This window comes from Falco rusticolus, chromosome 4 (assembly GCF_015220075.1).
Source record: "Falco rusticolus isolate bFalRus1 chromosome 4, bFalRus1.pri, whole genome shotgun sequence".
NCBI lineage: Eukaryota > Metazoa > Chordata > Aves > Falconiformes > Falconidae > Falco > Falco rusticolus.
This window is the reverse complement of record NC_051190.1, coordinates 100137358-100156926: the sequence shown is the minus strand read 5'-3', so window position 1 is coordinate 100156926 and position 19569 is coordinate 100137358. Positions and strand designations below refer to the sequence as shown.

Genomic DNA, 19569 nt, shown 5'->3' with positions numbered 1-19569 from the left:
AGTTTTGATTCTGACCACTTTTTAAGCATTTAATACCCTGCATGTGCATCCAGGGAGTTAAAAGTCTTCCATAAATGCGGTGCATATCTCCAAAAAATGTATGTGCTTAGCCTCTTATCAAAGATTAAGATATGGAGGACCAGATCTTCCAATGTACTGTGACTGTGGGTGAGATCCTACTTCACGTTTAAAAATGTTTCTAACATGTGCAATATACTTCTGAAAACCAGCAAAGCATATGGGGTTTGAATGTTGACAGAGCAATGTCTTTGCTGCAGTTTGGAAGAGTGAGATGGTGGGTTTGTTTTTAAATGAGACAATTCCTAAGCTAAACTAATTTCTGGTGTAACATTGCAAAAGTCATTGTGGTAAACTGGTTTTCAGGATTAATTCAGTTAAGAAATTACATGAAGGATTTTATGCTTGTAAATATATTTTGGGGGCCATGTTTTATGTGCTTTTTTTTCTCCTTAGAACTGGACTCTCTGTACTTCTTCTGTGTTTGATGGTGAATTATTTAAAACCAAATTGCAACAGTGCTTCAATATTTGAGGCCAATTGGAAGTTAGCATCTAGCATGGTAATCAATGAAAGCAGAATTTTTCACAGAGGCAGTATTCTGTAAGCAAGGCTTTGTCTCTCAGGCTGTTTTCTCCACAAAGGTTTCCATGAACTGCAAATGTGCCTTTGGTAATCAAATGTGTGTTAATTAGTCCTGAACTCTGCTCAGTATGCTATCAGTGTTCAAAAAGAGGAGATACTTGCTTCTGAGGAAGGAAGTGCAACTTTGATTTGTATTTTAGGCCCTTGCCTCTAGTGCTTGGGCAGAAGCAAGCTTTGAGGGCAAGTATGAGCAGAAATTTTAATGTAGGATGAGATTTGGAAAAAACCCCAACCCATCCTTAAAATCCATTCAGGATCTACCATTATAAAATATATGTAAAATTACACTATTCATTCCCTTTGATTTCTTCCCCCCTAAATTAGTTACTGTTATTAGTATATTTCCCCAAGCAATTCTTCACTGATGCATACTTCTTCCCAGCTGATTTTATTTAAAATGCAACTTCTAGTTCCCCAGTGTCTATTCAGAGATGTAATACCTAATGTACAAACCATCCTCCAGAACGAGGGAGAGAATTCCTCTCTGTACTCTTCCCTTAAGGTACATACGTTTCCATCTGTCCCCAGCCAAATGCTGCCTGTACACTGAGGATTTCCATGGGACCAAAACCTGAGGTTACCTAGCAGCTTCCCCCCAAAGTAAGAGTGTAGCAGTGCTCTTGGTCAGAGCATCATCTTTGGTCAGGATTTTCCATGCTCCAGTATCTGCTGTTAATAAGGCTTGTACCCCAAATACCTGCTGTCATGTCACAACACAGAGGTGTTGCCTGGAGCAGTTAAATTGGTTGTTCAAGTAACTTGGATCATGGCTTTTCCTGCAACGGTACCTTCCTTGTGCTTTTTTGGTGAGCTGTATCATCTCCAGCATAGCTTTTGTCAAGCTGCAGCCTGGCCTGGCAGGTCTGGGCTAATTCTCTATTGTGCCCACTCTGGAATCCCATTAGTGAAAAAGCAAGCTGTTTCTTTCTGCCTGAACTTCTCTTTGCTTTGTTCAAATATTGAATGTGTAGGACCAGGATTTTGAAATATTGATACAGGAGAAAGCACAGACTGTCTCAGTCAAGCCTCATGCAGGCTTTACGCAGCCACCTTAGTGCATATGGGACCTGTGGGGGAAGCAAAAAGGTCAGTATGACTAGCTTTCTGGGAGTGGAGTGTGGCTGGGGAGGTGTCTGGCTTTTAACAGATGATGTAGGAGAGATTTTCTGGGATGAGATCACTCATGACTTGGCAAAAGTAGTGCCCAAACGCCATTGTCCACAGTCGACTTATTGAACCGTATGGACTTAAGCAGAGCATAGAATCACAGAATGGTTTGGGTTGGAATGGACCTTAAATATCACCTAGTTCCAACCCCCTGCCATGGGCAGGGACACCTTCCACTAGACCAGGTTGCTCAAAGCCCCATCCAGCCTGGCCTGGAACACTTCCAGGCCGGGGGAACCACAGCTTCTCTGGGCAACTTGTTTCAGTGTCTTGCCACCCTCAGAGGAAAGAGTTTCTTCCCTGTATCTAATCTAAATCTACCCTCTTTCAGCCTCAAGCCATTACCCCTTGTCCTGTCACTGCATGGCATTGTAGGAAGTCCCTCTCCAGCTTTCTTGCAGGCCCCCTTTAGGTACTGGAGGGTTGCTATAAGGTCTCCCTGAACCCACCTTTTCTCCATGCTGAACAATCCCACCTCTGTCAGCTTGTCGTCATAGGAGAGGTGCTCCAGCCCTCTGATCATCCTTGTGGCCCTCCTCTGGACTTGCTCCAGCAGGTCCATATCCTTATGTTGGGGGCTCCAGAGGTGAATGCAGTAGTCCAGGTGGGGTCTCAGGAGAATGGAATAGAGGGGAAGAATCACCTCCTTCAACCCGCTGTCCATGCTTTTTTTGATGCAGCCTAGGATATGGTTGGCTTTCTGGGCAGCAAATGCTCATTGCCAGGTCATGTTGAGTTTCTTGTCTACCAGCACCCCCAAGTCTTTCTTCTCAGGGTTGCTCTCAGTTCATTTTCTGCCCAGCCTGTATTTATGCTCAGGATTGCCCCAACCCACTTTTAGGACCTTACACTTGACCTTGTTGAACTCCATGAGGTTTGCACAGGCTCACCTCAAGCCTGTCAAGGTCCCTCTGGATAGCAACCCTTCCCTCCAGTGTGTCAACTGCACCACACTGCTTGGTGTTGGCAAACTTGCTGAGTGTGCCCTCAAGCATGAAGCTTGCCTGTGTGCTGTGCAGGATTGTCCCTCGGATACTGCTGGGGCTCTGCCACCCTTTCCATGTGACTGGTTTCAGCCAAAACTATTTCATGGGGAAGAGAAGGAACTGAGCATGCAAATAATATTCTGGAGTCTTTTATTGATCTTCATGTGTACTGAATAGTCTCCCTTTCCCTTTTCTGTCAAATTTCTCCCTTAGGGCCATTTTTCTGCTAATGCCTTAGTGATGTCTGCAGTGATGACAGACATGTGGCCTGTGCATTCTTCAGCATTTTTTTTAATAAACCTTTCAGATGTATTGGTTTGATGAAAAATGATCTCAACGGCCTTGGTGCTCTGTGTGTGATTTTAGAGCTGTGGGGAAAGGGGCCTGTATATTCATACCATCTCTTGCACAGTGCCAAGCTCTGCAGGCAGCTCTCCCAACATGCTAATTCCGCTGTATGACTGAAGGAGAGAAACAGCTTGCTCTGCCTTGGTAGTAGCAGGCTGATGAATTTGGCTGGAGGTTTTTTGAGCTGTGACAATCATGGGGACTGTCTTGGTGGCAATGGAGAAACAGAGTCCTCACACAAACATTATAAATGCCTTGGGGAGAGCATTTCTGCACCCCAAGTACTGAGTTGTGCTTTGCGTGACATTGCTGTGGGGCAGGTTGTGTAGGTTTTGGAGAAACGTGGCATAGTTACTGTAGCTGGTTTACATAGCCTTGTTTTCTAGAAATGTAAGTGATAACAGCAGGATTGCCAGCATTAACTCTTCCATATACTGCTTGGTGGGTTTTGTGCTCTTTTAGGGTGATGAGAACTTTGGACATTTGACCACAACAGTCTTGGCACAAGCCACAAGTACACGGGATGAGAGATGCCAGGGCCCTAGGGACCTCTGGCTGTGTGTACATATTGAATTCCCTTAATGGAGAGCAGTAGAACACTTGGCTTTTGTGGATTTGTGTTCCCTGCGCACCCCCCCCCCCCCCCTTTACATGGTTTCTTTTACTGTGAGAAATGAAGATGTTGCAAACAACCCTTCTGTGTTTTTGCAACACCTCCTCTGTTCCTTGATTATTTTAGTTTGTTGGTGTCACTTTGCATGTTTATACTATTTTCAAATGTTTGTGCCACTCTTCCATCCACACCCCTCCTCCCCATCCCCACACCCCCCAGTTGCTTGACAGCTTTTCTTTTGCCTCCTTTTTTACCACAGGAATGTGAATTTTTATCTTCTTGTGCTTTGCTGAGATATTGTTCATCTTCAGACTCACAAAGGAAGTGTCTTCCCCACATCTGAATTTTTTTTTAATCTTTTGAGGAGGTTTCAAACAAAAATGGGGTTAAATCAAAAGTGATACTTTTAAGGTGGAGATATATTCCTCATCTGTTTGAAATGACTTGTTACCCACCCAGAGGGAGCAAGGAAGTAGTTCAGTGTGGTTGGTGTGATTTGAGGAAGGGCCTTGGCTCAGCCAGTTGTCACTTCTTGCCTTGTTTTTCCGATGTGGGTAGCCTGGCCCATGTGCTTTGGTGGGACTGCTTTCTCTGTCTTGCGGAGGGAAAAGACAAAGAAAGCATCATGTTTTTTCATTTCACTGGTGTAGGAATGCGCTGTTTGTTTCTCTCTGGAGTTGTTGTGAGAAGGGAAGAAAAATAAATTGTTTAAAATTTTATTTATTCACTGCAGCCCACAGAAGGGGTTACAGCTGTGTTCGAGGCTAGCAAAATGAAGAGGTGCTGGAGCCCGCTCCTGGTGGTACACTGCTAGGCAGAAGGGTTGCCCACTCTTACCCTTTTAGCGTTCAGGTGCCAGTTTGGGCCCTGTCCCTGTGGTTAAGGAGACCCTAATCTGAAGTGCTCTGCTGGCCAGGGGCCATGCATATACATAGAATCCATGCTTCTTGCAAGAAGTTTCTTTTTACTGACAGCAGAAGGGTATGTCTTTAGTGTGTCTTTTTCTGCAGCATCCAGTACAATAGTAGCTTGCCTAGCTGCCACGCAACAGAAATCTGGGTTTCATTTGAATTTTCAAGGTTGTTAAAAGTGACTTCAGTATTTTTATCTCCTCCTTTTCTCTCCCCTTTTTTTCTCCATAGACATGTCAGCCCCCAGCAGAGCCTGAAAAAGAGAATAGACCACAACAAGGCGGGGGGTGGGGGGGAAGAAAGAAAAAAGGCACGCAAGGTATGGTTAGCATTTCTCTGCACCTGAAACTACTCATTTTGGTTTCATGCACTGCAGTTGCGTGCATTTGGTCTGCCCGGCGGGGAGGATGGCGGGGTGAGCACCGAGCATGACAAAATACAAGCACTGACACACAAAAAAAAAGGGGGGGGGGAAGAAGGGTTTAAAAAAAAGAAACCCCGCGGTTTTTCGCTCATTTCCTCCGTGCGGTGCGAATGCACAAAGAGACGGGGGCGCTGTGCGGAGGGAGGGGTTCCCCCCGGAGGCGGGGCCGGGGCGGCCGAGCTGCCCGAGCAGGAGCCGGAGCCGGCAGCGGCGGCGGAACGGGAGGTACCGGCAGCCGCCGCCATGGAGCCGGGGGGCAGGCGCGGCCGCGCCGCCGAGGAGGGCTCGCGCCCCGAGGAGGAGGAGGTGGACCCCCGCATCCAGGTGAGGGCCGCCGCGCCTTGCCTGCCTCTCCGGGAGGGCTTAATTTTAAAATGTATTTTAATGTGTATATAATTTATATAATAACTGTTACAATGATTGCCTTTTATGTTTTGTTATTTTTGGTTTTTAATGCATACGTACATACATATAGACATACACACATATATATATATATATATATATATTTATGTATACGTTTGCCGGTGCCTAGCGGCGGTGCAGAGCAGCCCCGGGTGTCTCGGCGCCCGCCGGGTGTGGGGGGCAGCGGCCCCGGGGCGCCCCAGCCCTTTGTTACCCTGCGGCCCCGGGCAGCGCTCTGCGCCGGGCTCCGTTGGGCGTCCTTCCTTCTCCTACTGAAATACCCCTCCCTTTTTACTTTTGACCATGACAGCGTGACCTTGCTCGTGAAACAGGGCTGATACTCAGAAATTCGTAAATGGGGGAAAGCACAGATTATTTTTTAAAAATTATTCTTACTTGCTTAAAAATGGAGCTTTAGTGGAAGGTGGTAAATTCTCTCTATGAATACTTTCTGAAATGGTTTTTATTCTTGCATGGTTTCTAAACAAAGCTTTTCTCCCAAAAATCATGTCTTGACCAATTGCCTGGTGCAAACTTCAGCACGCTGTGGCCCCTGAAATGAAATGTATTTTTAGGTCTCTGCAGATTTATGGCTCTTGCCTCCAGTGTTGCTGGGACTGTTTGTCATGAGTGAATATAAGCATGTGTGTACATTGCTGAGAGGATGGATTCTTGGCTTAGGGCCCTCCATGCTGTAATTCTTTTCTCCATCGTGAGCATTTCTTTTCCAGGGCCAAGCAGAGCAATTGCAAAATTCACAAAACATGGTTACATAGAGCAAGGCCCTTAGCCAAAAGCGAGCCTGTTACTGCCTTGATTTTGAGAAGCTGAGGTCTGTTAGTGCCTTTTGATAAATTTTGACTTTAGGTTCCTCAGCTTGCACAGCTGTCCATATATCCGATTTGCACTTTTTTGTAGAAACAGTGTTTTTCTTGAGTTTCCTGTTTGGTTGAAGAAATAGGCTGCTAGGTCTGCCTCTGTCATGTCTTAACCATACAGTAAAAGGCAATTAGGTAATTCATGTATGAGTGTCTGTTTCAGAAAACATGGGCAAATATGTATCTTCCAAATTCTAGGAGCTGGAAATGAAATCTGACCTCCAAGGATAAGAGAACTGAACCGTTGCAGTTAATTCCTTTCTGATTGTACCCAGAGTTGTTCTTGTAGTCTAGTGGGAAATTGCTCAAGCTACAATCAATTTACAGTGGTTGGTTTATACAGCTAAACATTTCAAGGTAGATCCTGTTACACTGGTTGAAAATGAAATGTTTGCTTTAGCAAACATTCCTGTTGAAATTGTAGGATCTCACATGAAGTAACATGTTGATCAAATGAAGGCTATTGGGAGTCCACTCCTGAGGGTTGCATTTTGTCATAAGAAAGTAATTAAGAATGAGCTTTGTTTTTACAGTAACTTCATTCATGCCAACACCACCTCTAGTAAATATTTATTCAAGGGCTTTAACACCTTTGTTTTTACTGTTAAGAGATCAAAGTGTTGGCGCTAAGGCAGACTGAATAAACATAATCGTATGTCCCATTGACTGCTTGTGTTATAAAATGGTTTGCCAAAATCCAGAGTAAAATGCCTCTTGTGCTGCAAAACATGTTTTTTATCAGTGCTGTTCTTTCATTGTATGTCTCCTGTGATAGTACTAACTTTATGTTAATAATTCTGAGGACTGTGTGTATCTCACTGGAAAGTAGCAGATACTGACTATATTGATTAACAAGACAGAATTTACTGTACCTTTATGTTTATTTTTCATAGCAAGGAATAAGCCAGAACAGGAAATGTGGTGCCTTAAAATAAAACTATAGAGCTTCTCTGATTATTTTTCTTTTAAGTTGCAAACTAGAATACCAGTGGCAAAGTTACTCTAAATGTCTCAAGGCTTCCTCTTTTCACTGTATTTGTAAGCCACAGCCCTTGTAAGCTTTCAGTGAGGATGCAGAATGAGCCTTCTCAGACACTTTTTTCCCCCTGATTTCTTAAGATGCATTTGACTTTTCTTTCTTTCTTTCTTTCTAGGGGGAACTGGAAAAACTAAATCAATCTACAGATGATATCAATCGCAGAGAGACGGAGCTGGAGGTACAGAATTCATCCTTGCATTTTTCTTTTGTGCATGTTGGATTTTGTGAGCAACAGAACAGTATTTGCGTAGGTTCCCTCCTGAATTGTGCCATGGTGATGATGTTTTTTTTTTTAAAGGTGTGACTTGAGCTAACAGCTGGAACAGAAAGGGAGAGGGCAGAGGGATACTGACAGTGTACAAACCATATGTAGAGAACCCTATGCGCCTTCCCCCTTCCTCCATTGCTGCCACGGCCCCTCCCCCCCCCCCCCCCCCCCCCCCCCCCCCCCAGCCCTGGACAAACCCTATTTTCAGGTTTTGAAACTAAACTTAGACAAGTTCTGTTTTTACAAGTCGCTGTTTTGGGTTTGTGTTCTTGACATAATAGACAGTGAAAGTTTATTTGGTTAAGAAGTCTTTGCCGTACAATTACCTGCCAGGATCTCCTCCTTAGTGGTTATTTTTTTTAGCTTGTTAGATTTGCCTTTTTTGTCATTATTTTCAGAGTAAGGAAAGTAGAAGGAGTTGAAGGAAAAGACTTCCTAGTTGGAAAAAGAGGTTTTCTTGGACACTTAAAAATCTAATGGAAACTTCTGAAGAAATTGTTTCTAAAGTCCCAAATTTGAGCTTCAGCTATTCTGGAAGGCTCTGCATTATTGGTCTAATAACAAATCAAAACAAACTGTCCTACTTGTGTGTCTAAATTTTATTTTGTTAACTGCCAAACAAAGATGATAAAGCCAGTGGAAGTGTAAGATGAATATACTGCTAAAGTAAAACTGGTATAAAATGCTACTTTACATCCTAATAATTTTGATAACATTACAGTATTTTGGATACTGTATCAAAACATGCTGAGATTGCAGTGCTGAACTCACTCTAAAGGTATATCTATAGATTTCTGTCTGCATCTTCAAAATGTCAAAGTCTGTGTTGATTCCCCCTGCCCTGTATGTGGGTTTTGATGAGATGGGTACTTGGAGCATGGGATGGTTACTGGTAGTATTTAAAAATACACTATCCAACTGCGTGTACCAAACAGAATACAGGGTTATGAGCTTCTTTGGAAACAAAGCAGCCTTGTCATGTGGCTATTTTCGTGTCTTACTTGTTTGTATTTTCTGTGCTTTGTGGCATGTAGATCATGAATTTATTGGCAAATAAACTTAGTGGAATGGAGAGCAATTTGTTATGTGAAATTAAATTATATTTCAGCTGTGAAAACTGTTCAGTGTCACTAGCTTGGTTTCAATTTTATGAGTGAACTTTAAAAGTCAGTATGCTAGTCTGCAACAATACCAATTAAATGGACTTCAGGACTATATACATACATTGGAAAAAAAATAATTATGTATGTTTTCAGTCTCCTTATTTCATGCTGAGATACTGAAATTGAAAGATGTAGCTATGGATAGGTGCCTGGATTTCATTAATCTTGTCATAACCTTGCACTGAGGACGTATTATGAAACAGAATAGTAATAATAATGCAAATGCATACTCATGAAATAAGTCCCAATGACTTAAGATGGGATTTTACTGCTTGATTAAAATTATTCATGTGTTCAAGTGTTTGTAGAGCCTGGAGATTTGTAGCTACTGAATGTGTGACACATGCTGAGCTCTAAAGGCTGAAAGGCTCCTGGATATATCATTGTAAATAAGAGCAGTGTTTCCACATTAGCTTGATCTTACATTGTTGCTTACTTAGTATAAGAAATACTAGGTGTCAGATAGTGCAGGGAATGATTATATGATTCTTTCTACCTCTATGTCATTAAATGTTTACTGCAGATCTGTCTGTAGTACTTACTGTAAGCAGTCTTTGATGGAATTAAGTTGAAATGTAATCAACAGTAGGCTTTCATGAATGTTTCCTCTTTGCTTTTCATCCAAAAATCCTACTGAATTGAAACCAGTTTGTGGTATCATGCCGCTGCATAATTTTTAGTCTGGAAAGATTTTCGTTACTTTTGATCTGCTTAAATTTTGAGGACAAATGCAGTTGGATGAGGTTAACGGTTGGACTTGATCTTAAAGGTCTTTTCCAACCTAAATAATTCTGTGATTCTATGTAAGCAAGGCTTAATTTATATATATGTTGATAAATGCATTTTAAATGGACTAAAGACCTTTCTGGAGGAAAGATACTAAAGAAACACCAAACCAACACTTGTGGTTAGAAGAAAATCCCTGCGTTTGTACTCTGGACAAGGAAAGAAAGCTTTGCCAAGCAGCCTTAGAGGATAAATCCAGAGTTTGGAAGAGGGAGTTTAGAACTGGTATAATTCCACTTCAGATGTCCAAAATCCTTGAATGCTGCTGAAAATGTGGGCTTCTGGGAAAGCCATGTTGAGTTTGCCTGTGAAGATTTGCTATTTTGGCTGTTACTATCTGCTTTGTTTTCCTTCCTAATTGGTGGTCTTGCTGCTATTGCAAGGTATTTCATAAGGTGAAAGATGTGTTTGGTTTTTTTAACCAAACAATGGAGTTACATTTATCCTGTTCTTCTATTATTATTTTCTTTGTCTTTTCAATATCTGATCATAGTTGACTTCAATGGGAGCACAGAGTTTCATTAGGCTATTTACAGTGCAAGATGCTGATTGCCAGCTTCCTGTAGCATTACTTTGTGGTCCATACGTTCCCGCTGTTGAATTTTTGCCCAGAATAATCTGGAAAAGCAATGGGAGCATTTGAGTAGAAGGTATACTTCTTTGAAGGAAGTTCAGAAAAAGTCACCCATGTTTTTGTGACTTGATGTACTCTCTGATTAGCAGGAAGAGTAACCTTGTGGCATCTAAGTACTGCAAGTCAGTTCTGGACTTCCTGTAGCTTTGCACGAGTCACTCTAAATGGGACTGCTGTCTGTCTCCAGTTCCCATTAACTGGAAAAAAAGACTGTCATGATTAAATGCTTCCATGCTTTTGTTCTTGCCTCAGGTCTACATCTGCAAAATGGCAGTAAAAATGCAGCTTTACCCAATGAAAATGTTACGGGGCTGAAATCAGTAGAGGCTTCTAGGATTTTTCTTGGTGCAGCCACAGACACAGTCTGTGTTTGAACGATGTAGAGTTGGCATTTGCTGCTCACAGAGGTGATAAAATGTAGAATTCTGGTTTTAAGTTGATCAGCCTGCCATTTTTTTTTTAAAGATGCTCTGCACCTGAACTACTGTATGATCTGTTTTAAGTTGAGCAACCTGCTGCTTTCTATCTTTTAAAATAAGTTCTGCACCCAAGCCACCTGTGGGAGGGGTGGATTTACATGCATGGCATGACTTGAACAGATACGTTGAAGTTGGCTGCATCTATTATTTTACTTGATATAATTACTCATTTTTTTTTCTCTGTTGACCTATCCTGTTAAACCCTGGAGAAATATCCTGACCTGATGACGCTCACAGCCTGTTCAGGAGTTGTGGAGCTGCTAAAGGGCACTGAGTGGCTGGTAGTTATGTGTTGCGTTAATGTATTGCCTGTTAATGAATCTTTGATTAGGCTTGATTTAAAATCCATAATGCTGCTCATACTAAGTGCAACACTGAACATTACTGACACAGCAAAAGGATGATAAGGGTCCTCTGAGGGATTTAACACTTGGCTTCGCTAATGTCCCTGTTTATGTTTGTGAAGTGTCTGTGAGGAGGTGGGGGAAACATCTTGCAGTGGAGGTACAAGTATGTTTTGGCCAAATGCACGTTAGAGTGGCGCCTTGCTATCTCAGCTTTTTTCCTGTTTATTGGAAATGCACCTCCATCTGAACTCATGTGAGTTGCAAACGTACTTAACAAATGTGCATGACTTGCCTGTCCAGCTAACTCATGCACGTCTTTGGCTGGTTCTGGAAAGTACAGTTCAGATGTAACAAATTTACCCAGGGACCCTCTGGCAACATTGCAGGGAGGAGAAACACAGCACATACCGTTAAAATTACCACTGGAATCCCAGCTATCTCGAATGTGTTTTTTGTTAGAGTTTTTGTGTTGCTGGAGCTATGAGCTTGCCAGTGTTTGTAAGGGGAGATGACTGCATATGAAAACTAGAGCTGAACAGTGCTGCTTTCAGCCATGCTTGTTTTAAGTAGGACCTGGTTAGGATCCTTCTTGTATGTTTGCCTATATCCTCTAGTCATCATCTGCAAGTCTCTGTGTTACTTTTAGTCCTGGCTTTATCCTAAAGGTCACCCTGGGTTGGTTTTGGTTGTATCAGCTGTGGTGCTCTTTCACGTGTGAGCCTTGTCAGCATTTGAACCCCTCTCAGAAGGGGAAGGACTGTTTTATTTAGAGTTGCTCTTCTTACTTCCTCACTAAAATACTTGGGTTTGGGGTAAAGCTCAAGCTTTTGAACTTCTCATGCAAAGAATTTTAAATAGACTTAAAAAAAAAATCCTCTATCTTTCAAGTTATAGAAAAATGGCCTGTTAGTGGCAGGAATCTCATTCTGAGCACACCTGCTTGGCCTGGGGAAACATCTATCTGTAGAAACCTCCACTGCCTTATCAGCATCCCTGTGGAGCATTTTCCAATGCCCGTAAAAGAGTACACAGATAATGGAGAAGCAGCTCACTGGCTGGTGTTCCAGATGGTTTTTGGAGTGCGATCTACATGCAGGATGGATTTGTCCAGGACTAGCAGGACAAATCTTTCCATGTCTCTTTATAATCTACTTATTTCCGTAGGAAATGGCTCCTGCATTGTGGATTGCTTGTTATTTGCTTCCATCCATGGATGAGTAGAAAGGCTCCTTCCTCTGCTGTGGTTCTGGAAGGATTTTGTTGCTTGAGTGAATCAAAGGGCTTTACTTGATTTCTGTTCTTGAAGCAGCAATGGGTTTCTAGCCTGAGGGAGGGAGGAAGGGTTAGGCAGAGAAATCTTCCTTTGGAAGGAGTACCTAGTGCATCCCCTGTCTGCTTTCCTCTCCCCTCTTCTAATAGAACTAAAAATACCAGTGTATTTTTAGTCTCAGTCTGTGACTGTCTGCAAGCAGGAGGTTAAAGCAACTTCCAGATACCAATTTTTATTGTTCTTGGATGCCAAATTAGTAGCTGTGTGGGGAAAAAACCCCACATAACTCCCCCATGTTTAAAAATTGAGAGGTTACTTAACTCCTTCTTTCCACTTTGTTTTGAAGGTTTGGTTGTCAGTCTGGTTTACTTGAATTGCTCAGGCACGAAATAGATGTTAAAAATACCGTTAACCTGTTTGATGCTCTGAAGTAGATTTCTGAGCATGTGCATCTGTCTGGCATGTATGTAACTGGGAAGCCTACCTGCTGTCACACTTGGACGTTGTTGATACTGATGCTATTTTAACTTGGAAATGAGCTTTTGCAGCTGGTAGGTCTCTGTAGCAAAGGAAGGCAGGTACTGATTCTGCCTGCCTCTTGGAAACAGATGAAGCCTGTCCCTCAGTTAGCAATTTCATTTCCTATGCCCCTCCCAGGCTGGTTTAACGGGTTGTCGGAGGACAACCTTTGTAAACGAAATTTAGATGTGCTTGATACTCAGATGTTTCATACCCAGTTGATGTGTTAAATTCATTTTAAAAAGAAAACTGTTTGAAAATACATGCTTCATTTGATGGGCAGAAATAGTTATTTGCCTGTCATCTGGCATCTAATAACAGCTCATCACCATCACTCGTGAGAAAGGAAAACAAGCATGCTTTGTTCTCGAACAGGTGCAGTGTAAGGGTAAAATAGTGTTTTAGTTTATTTCCACATTTGAGGGTGGATCTCTGAAGCGCAAATGGATGGCCTGTCATTAAGTGTGGTCCCTCTTTTGGTGCACTAGCAGATAGCTACCCAACAGCAAGTTACTGGAGAGAGTCTGCTTTTAATAATGAACTGTTGCAGCAAAAGCATGTATGGGGTAGAAGTCTGGCATGCTCCCTAGAACTGTGCTTGTGTGCTATCATTTGGGAGAAAAGTGGCAAGGACTTCCAGGAAGAAAGTTGATCTCTTGTAGCCTAGAACAAGATGTTGAAAAGTAAACTGCAGCTGTTCCTGTGGTGCACTAAGCACCGTGCCTGCTAGAGCATGTGTCTGACAAACCACCTAGGTAGTGGGAGTCTAGTTATGAAGACTAACTTAAGGGAGAATGTTTTGACTACTATTTTTTTGCACCTTGTGACATGCATTGAGGGCAAGTGCCTTAAGCAACTTTTGTACAGCTTTGAAAAGGCTTATCATTGTCTTGTTTGAGCAAACAGGAGGGAGAGAATGTTGGAAATGTTAACCAGTCAGCTTTCAATATCACTTTTCTGTCTGCAAAACCAGTAACAAGGTGTTCTTAAAAATTATTTCAGAAGTTTGAGTGAATACAGGGGAAAATGTGCTTTTGAAATATCTGGGTGTGTGAGATGTCTTTTGTCAGTTGCATTGCTTCTGTTACAGTTTATCTGGTCTTGTGTATGTATTCAGTGCAGTGATGAGAAAAACTTTTTAAAACAAAACAAAACAAAAAACCAGAAATGGTGAGTGTGGTTCACAGGGTTTGTACCTAAGGCTGCATATTTGCTTTTATCAATAACTAGAATTTCTGCTGGGAAAGCATCATCTTTCAAGGAACTGAAATACAGAAACTAGGAATTGAGGATTGCTAGAGAAGTTGCATGGCATATACTGCACTGTCTCAGTTTTGCTCATGGTAGCAAGTTGCAGGAATTCTTGTCTTTTCCTTTCTCTGTTAACCTCGTGTGCTAGGTGAAGGCCTGAATGAAGCAAGAGTTTGGCAGTTAAATAGTAACGCTTGTAGGGAGGCACATTACACCAGAGGATTTGATAAGTAAGTTGAAGGTGGTGTGGTTGTCTTCCTAACGCAGATGTAAGGCTTCCCTCATGCTGGGGACCATGGATGAACTACACGGTTGTGCTGTTCCTGAGCCTATTAAGTTTCTGGTGTGAGCCTTCTTACAGCAAAAACCATTAGAAGGGTTTATAGCTTTGAACCATCTCACATGTGGGTTGAAGTGTCTCAGTAACAGTAACACAGGAAGCTGGACATAGAGCAGGGAATAAAATTGATTCCCAAGTAATTGCCTTGACCACAGGCCAATCCTTCCTGTGAACCACACATGCACATTTCATATCAGGGAAGTAGCCAGTGCACCAAGCCCAGTGCTCCTGGTGCAATTGCCTTGGTGCTTCTGACTTCCCCAGTTACACATGAAGAGTAAAAACAGCTGCTGCACCTGTATTTTGTATTTAAATTTCCCCGGGAGCACTTGCCAGGGGAATTTTGCACTGTCCCAAGGGTGATGACTTTCACAGATGCTCAGCCAGCGCATAGTAGGGCCAACACATTGAGCTGATGCACTGAGTATGTCTCCGTGTTTGCAGGAGGGAGCTGTGTCCCTGCTCATGGGAGATGTTGCCACAGCACCTGGGTAGGAGCTGCAGTCACCTAGACCGAGAGTTGAATTAGCTTGGATTGAGGAGACTGGGTGGTATAAATGCACCGGATTGCTGCAGGAGCACACATGGTGCAGATATATACAGGAGAGGGCATGGGTTTGGCATTACACATTACACCTTCTCAGAGACCTCAGCATCTTGTTACTGTGTCTGAAGGGCATGGGTGGAAACCTTTGGTAGGGGGACTGACCCTAGCAAGTACAAGCATCTGCTTATTCTGTCACGCAGAAGGTGATGGAGCCTGCAGGCTTGTGTTCCTGACAGTCAGGAGCCTAAGAATAAATGTAATTTAAAATAAGTCATGTAATAGATGGGTATATAATGACATGGGTATAAAGTTCTGGGGTGTTTTCGGTTTTGTTCCTGGTTGTCACTGGAAAAAATGGGGATGGTCAGACCCAAATAAAGCCTCAGAATAGAAAGCAGGTATCTTTTGGGGAAAATGATAAACTGAAGTTCACACCAGTATATTCTTCAGCTGAAGCGCTCCCTATTCTGTGTAACTAGCTACTGTGTGAAGCGTGACTGTCCTCATGGACAAACATGTGCTTAAGCATTTGTGAGACCTGTGCCTCGGGTGCTAGTTACAGGATTAGTCACAGTTCAGTAATTTGTCTGAGTTAGTGGGAGATCAATGGGTAAAGAAGTTGCTGTTATTTTCACTGCTTGGTCCTTGGTGTTTTTTGGTTGTGTGTTTGGGTTTTTTATTTTAAACTCTAGGTGGAGACTAGTTCTCTTTTTCCTGTTGGATACAAGCGTACATCATTATTGCATGAATACATTTGGAGTAGGTCTCTAAACAGAGGCTTGGTGGTGGTGGTTTCAGTGCTTAACTTACAAACATGGGAACTGAATTTTTTGGTAAATCACTGCATACGGCTTTTTTTACTTAATATACCTTTATATTTTTCTTTAACTATTTGCTTTCCATAACTAGTATGCTCATAATAGCTTTCACAAAGGAAGTGAAAAACATATGTTCAGACTTACTCATTTAGAATTGAATTTTTTATTTTGTCCTGTAGTTGTAGGAGTTATTTTTTTGTTTGTTAAATATACTTCAGTACTTAATGTTTTTCTTTCAATATAGTCACCATGCTTGCAGTTGTTTGTGTAACTTATTTCATTTACTAGTGAAACTCATTTTGAGCAGTGAATCATATGTTATCCAGTACTTCAACTGGAAATATATAAACTCTTCTCACTAAGAAGATCATTGACTTGATACATATTGTTTGAATGATACATTTCAGGCTTTCACTAAGAAAGGAGATTATTGACTGGATTTGAGTTAATAAAATAATAGGTTAATGTGCATTTAATTCTCCATTTTTGACCTTGTTACCCATTTGACTGCTTCCTTAGAATAAACCAGAGTACTTAAAGAATCTAAAGCTATTTGCATTGGACCAAAACATTGCTGATGCTGGTTAAGGTTTTAGATAACACTAAAAAGGAAGCAAAGACGCTTTTACTGAAGTATGTTGCTTTTTCTGTGAGAACTAATCTATTATTGTAGCTTTTTTTCCACTTCTGAGAGCATAGTGGTAGGTTCCAATATATTTTAATTCTTCCAATGAATAAATAGTGATGCATTCTAGAAATCCTTAACAATAATGAGAAAACCCTCCTGAATTAGAGCACTTCTTCAAGCCAGCTGCTTCCTGATAATCAACATGTCACTCCAGCAGTCTTCATAAATGCTGCTCTCTAATTAGAATTACAAGGCTTGTCAAGAATGCACATGGCCCTTGTCTTCGTTCTCCTTAAATCCTGGGCCAGGTCCCAGCCTGAATTTTCATCTCTCTGCAATAATTCCATTGATTTAGAGTCTGTGTTGGATACTGAGATCAAAATCAGAATCACTTTGCTTGAAGGTGTGGAAATTCCAGTGGAGCAGAGAAAATATTTTAATTGCTTCAGCTAATCATGTAAAGAGGACAACTCACCGACAGTTTGGAAGTAGCTGGAATTTACTTAAACGTAGTAAATAGTAATAATCAAATGGAAAGTAGGTGTCCTTATCCCTTGCATTGATAAAAACCATAGCTGAAGAGAAGTGCTTTTATGGCAGGAAGTCTTGGCACAAGGACCTGGAAGCTTTTTGCAGCTATTGAAGTAAGTAGGGTGTGTTTATAAAAGGAAAGAGGAGCCGAGTTGAAAATACACCATGTGGGAAGTGTCCAGTTCTTCCTGCATAAAGCAGATCCTGTCTATCCCTGTTTGCATTGTGAAATGGCGTTTCTGGGGGGAACAGTACTAGGGGTGTGACATGCTAAGATTTAGGAGATGCTGACTCCAGCTGATTTGACAGCCTGCTGGGGGGATTTGGCCTGCCTGCTAGCCTCATTCTAGTGTTGTCTCTGCCATTGAACTCCCTCTCAGAACTAGTTACACTGCTGTTCACCTCCTCGCTGTGTGAGAAATTTACAAGTTACTGCTCTCTTAGAAACCCTGTCAGAGGTGACATGTAGCACAGGCTATTGCAGGCTTTGTATAAAAGCTGTCTCTGAAAGACAAAGATTTGATTTCCAGGATGCTAGCTTTTGGATGTGGTTCTGGGTTCCTGTTACTACCTCTTGCTGAAGAATTCCAACTTAGTCCAAATGCCAGTAGCTGTTTTGAATGTGTCGGCTCATGTGTGACTCTAAAGAGCAACCTGAAGGTAGGAACAAACAGAAATAATTTTTAAAGCTCTAATCTGTCTTTGTCCTTTCTTTCCTTTCTGCAACATTTGGAAGGATGCACGCCAGAAGTTCCGCTCTGTGCTGGTTGAAGCAACGGTAAAACTGGATGAACTGGTAAAGAAGATTGGAAAAGCTGTAGAAGACTCTAAACCTTACTGGGAAGCGCGGAGGGTGGCCAGGCAGGTGAGAACTTTCTGTCTCACAAGCTTGTGCTGGTAGTTGGAGAGCACATACTGATTGTGTTGCTTTCCTGCTATTAATAACATCTTAAGCATACGTACTTAGCCAACACTGGTCAATGTCTTGAGCTGCATGTCAGCCATGTGAATCAATGGCAAAAATGTGTTTCTTCACAGCCACAGCTGCACATGTTCTTCAGTCCAGGAACAGCTACACCAGACATAAATGATAAATAGCAAAAGACTAGTTCTGTTCTCTTCTCATTATCAATGGCCTTTCAGAGCCCTGGTCTTTCCTATCAGTAGTTGTAACTATTTGAAAATACAAAGTAGACTTTGTGTATCTGCTTTTTCTTCTTAAAGCAAAAATGTACAGCAGCCAAATGGTTGCAACTGTAAGATGCTTGGAAAGAGGCTGGAGTGGGGCAGACTTGGGCAGACCTGCAGGGTTTGGTGCTGATTAGGTTGTGCTGAAGCAGGAATGTGCTAAATGTGTCTCTAAAATGTGTTGGTTTGGGGAGAAACTGAGCTTTGCTTTCTGTGCTGTCATCAGGATCTGACCTCCCTTGCCCCAACTACTTGATTATTGATAGACCTGTGTGGCTGAGGCAGGGAAGGATGAGGTGTGGAAGTAAGGGTGTGGTCCTACTGGCTACAGGGAAAGCAAGAAAGCTTGTGAGGTGTCAGGCACCTTCTCACTTTAAGGAAAAAGTAGCTGAGAGTGGAGTGTGTGGTGGCTTAGTGCTTCTGCTTGGTGTCTGTAATGGAGTTTGAGGTGTCTGAGGCTTTTTGGTTTTCTCCAAGGGGGAGGCACTTCCTGGGTGCTACATCAGTTTTCTTTTGAGGCAGGGAGAGGCAGGAGTAGAGGAAGAGTTGCCTAGAGCTGCTGCTTCTGTGCATGACATCTGTTGGCTGCGTAGCCATGATGTGAGTGTTTAAGGGTAGAGTGAAGATGGGGTAACATGTGTGTAACACATGAAAATTACAGTAGGATTTTGTTTGTAAAAATAGGTGGAGGATGAGGGATGAGAAAAGTAGTGTAGATTTGTGCCAGAAGGCAGAAAGTAAACTTGCAGCATAAGAGAAGGGGAGAAAAGAGGATGCATCCTCAGAAAAAGCCATAGGAAAAGGAGACACAAGCTTCATGGCTCTAAAAGCTGATGAAGCAGGAATAGGGTTGATAGGATACGGTGTGCAAGATAGTATGTGACCATGTTGATCCTTTAAATTGCATGGCATTGTTTTGGAGCTGTTGTCTCAGGTCATGGGGATGATGTGTAGGCGTTATTAGGCTTAGTCCTTCAGACTAGAAGCAGTGTGACGAATAGGTAAACTCTGTTTCAAAGAACAGTAGGCACAATTATTTACTACTCATCTGTAACTGCTTTGAAAGCAAACCCTGTTCATGGGCCTATGGTGTGTGCTGGAGATAAGCCAGTGATGAGCTAGAGAGGGAGGGGCAGTTAGTAACAAAATAAGATCGAGGAAATGTTTATATTCTGTTTGTTAGTGTGTGCAATTGAAAAAAATAATCTCTGAAACCCTGCCTCTAGTATGATCTTATATTTCTATTACTTTAAATAGCTATGTGAGGCATAGTATGCATAGGACTTCAAGAGTTATACTTGGAAGAGTCAGTGGTAGAAATGCATACTTTGCAGTACAAAAAAAGTCAGATGCCTGACTAATACCA

The 19569-nt window shown here is 42.2% G+C and overlaps 1 protein-coding gene across 4 annotated transcripts in view; it reads left to right on the top strand.

Annotated features, from left to right (window-relative positions):
* SH3BP5 (SH3 domain binding protein 5) overlaps positions 1 to 19569 on the top strand; it is an 84210-nt gene that overhangs the window by 25077 nt on the left and 39564 nt on the right. For 2 of the 4 annotated variants that reach the window (XM_037383367.1, XM_037383368.1), the window contains exons 2-3: positions 7550 to 7612; positions 17752 to 17880. In XM_037383367.1, coding sequence (XP_037239264.1) covers positions 7550 to 7612; positions 17752 to 17880 — 192 coding nt within the window. Of the gene's footprint in view, positions 1 to 5264; positions 5437 to 7549; positions 7613 to 17751; positions 17881 to 19569 lie in introns of those variants that run through there. The other 2 variants (XM_037383366.1, XM_037383369.1) reach the window with 2 other exon arrangements.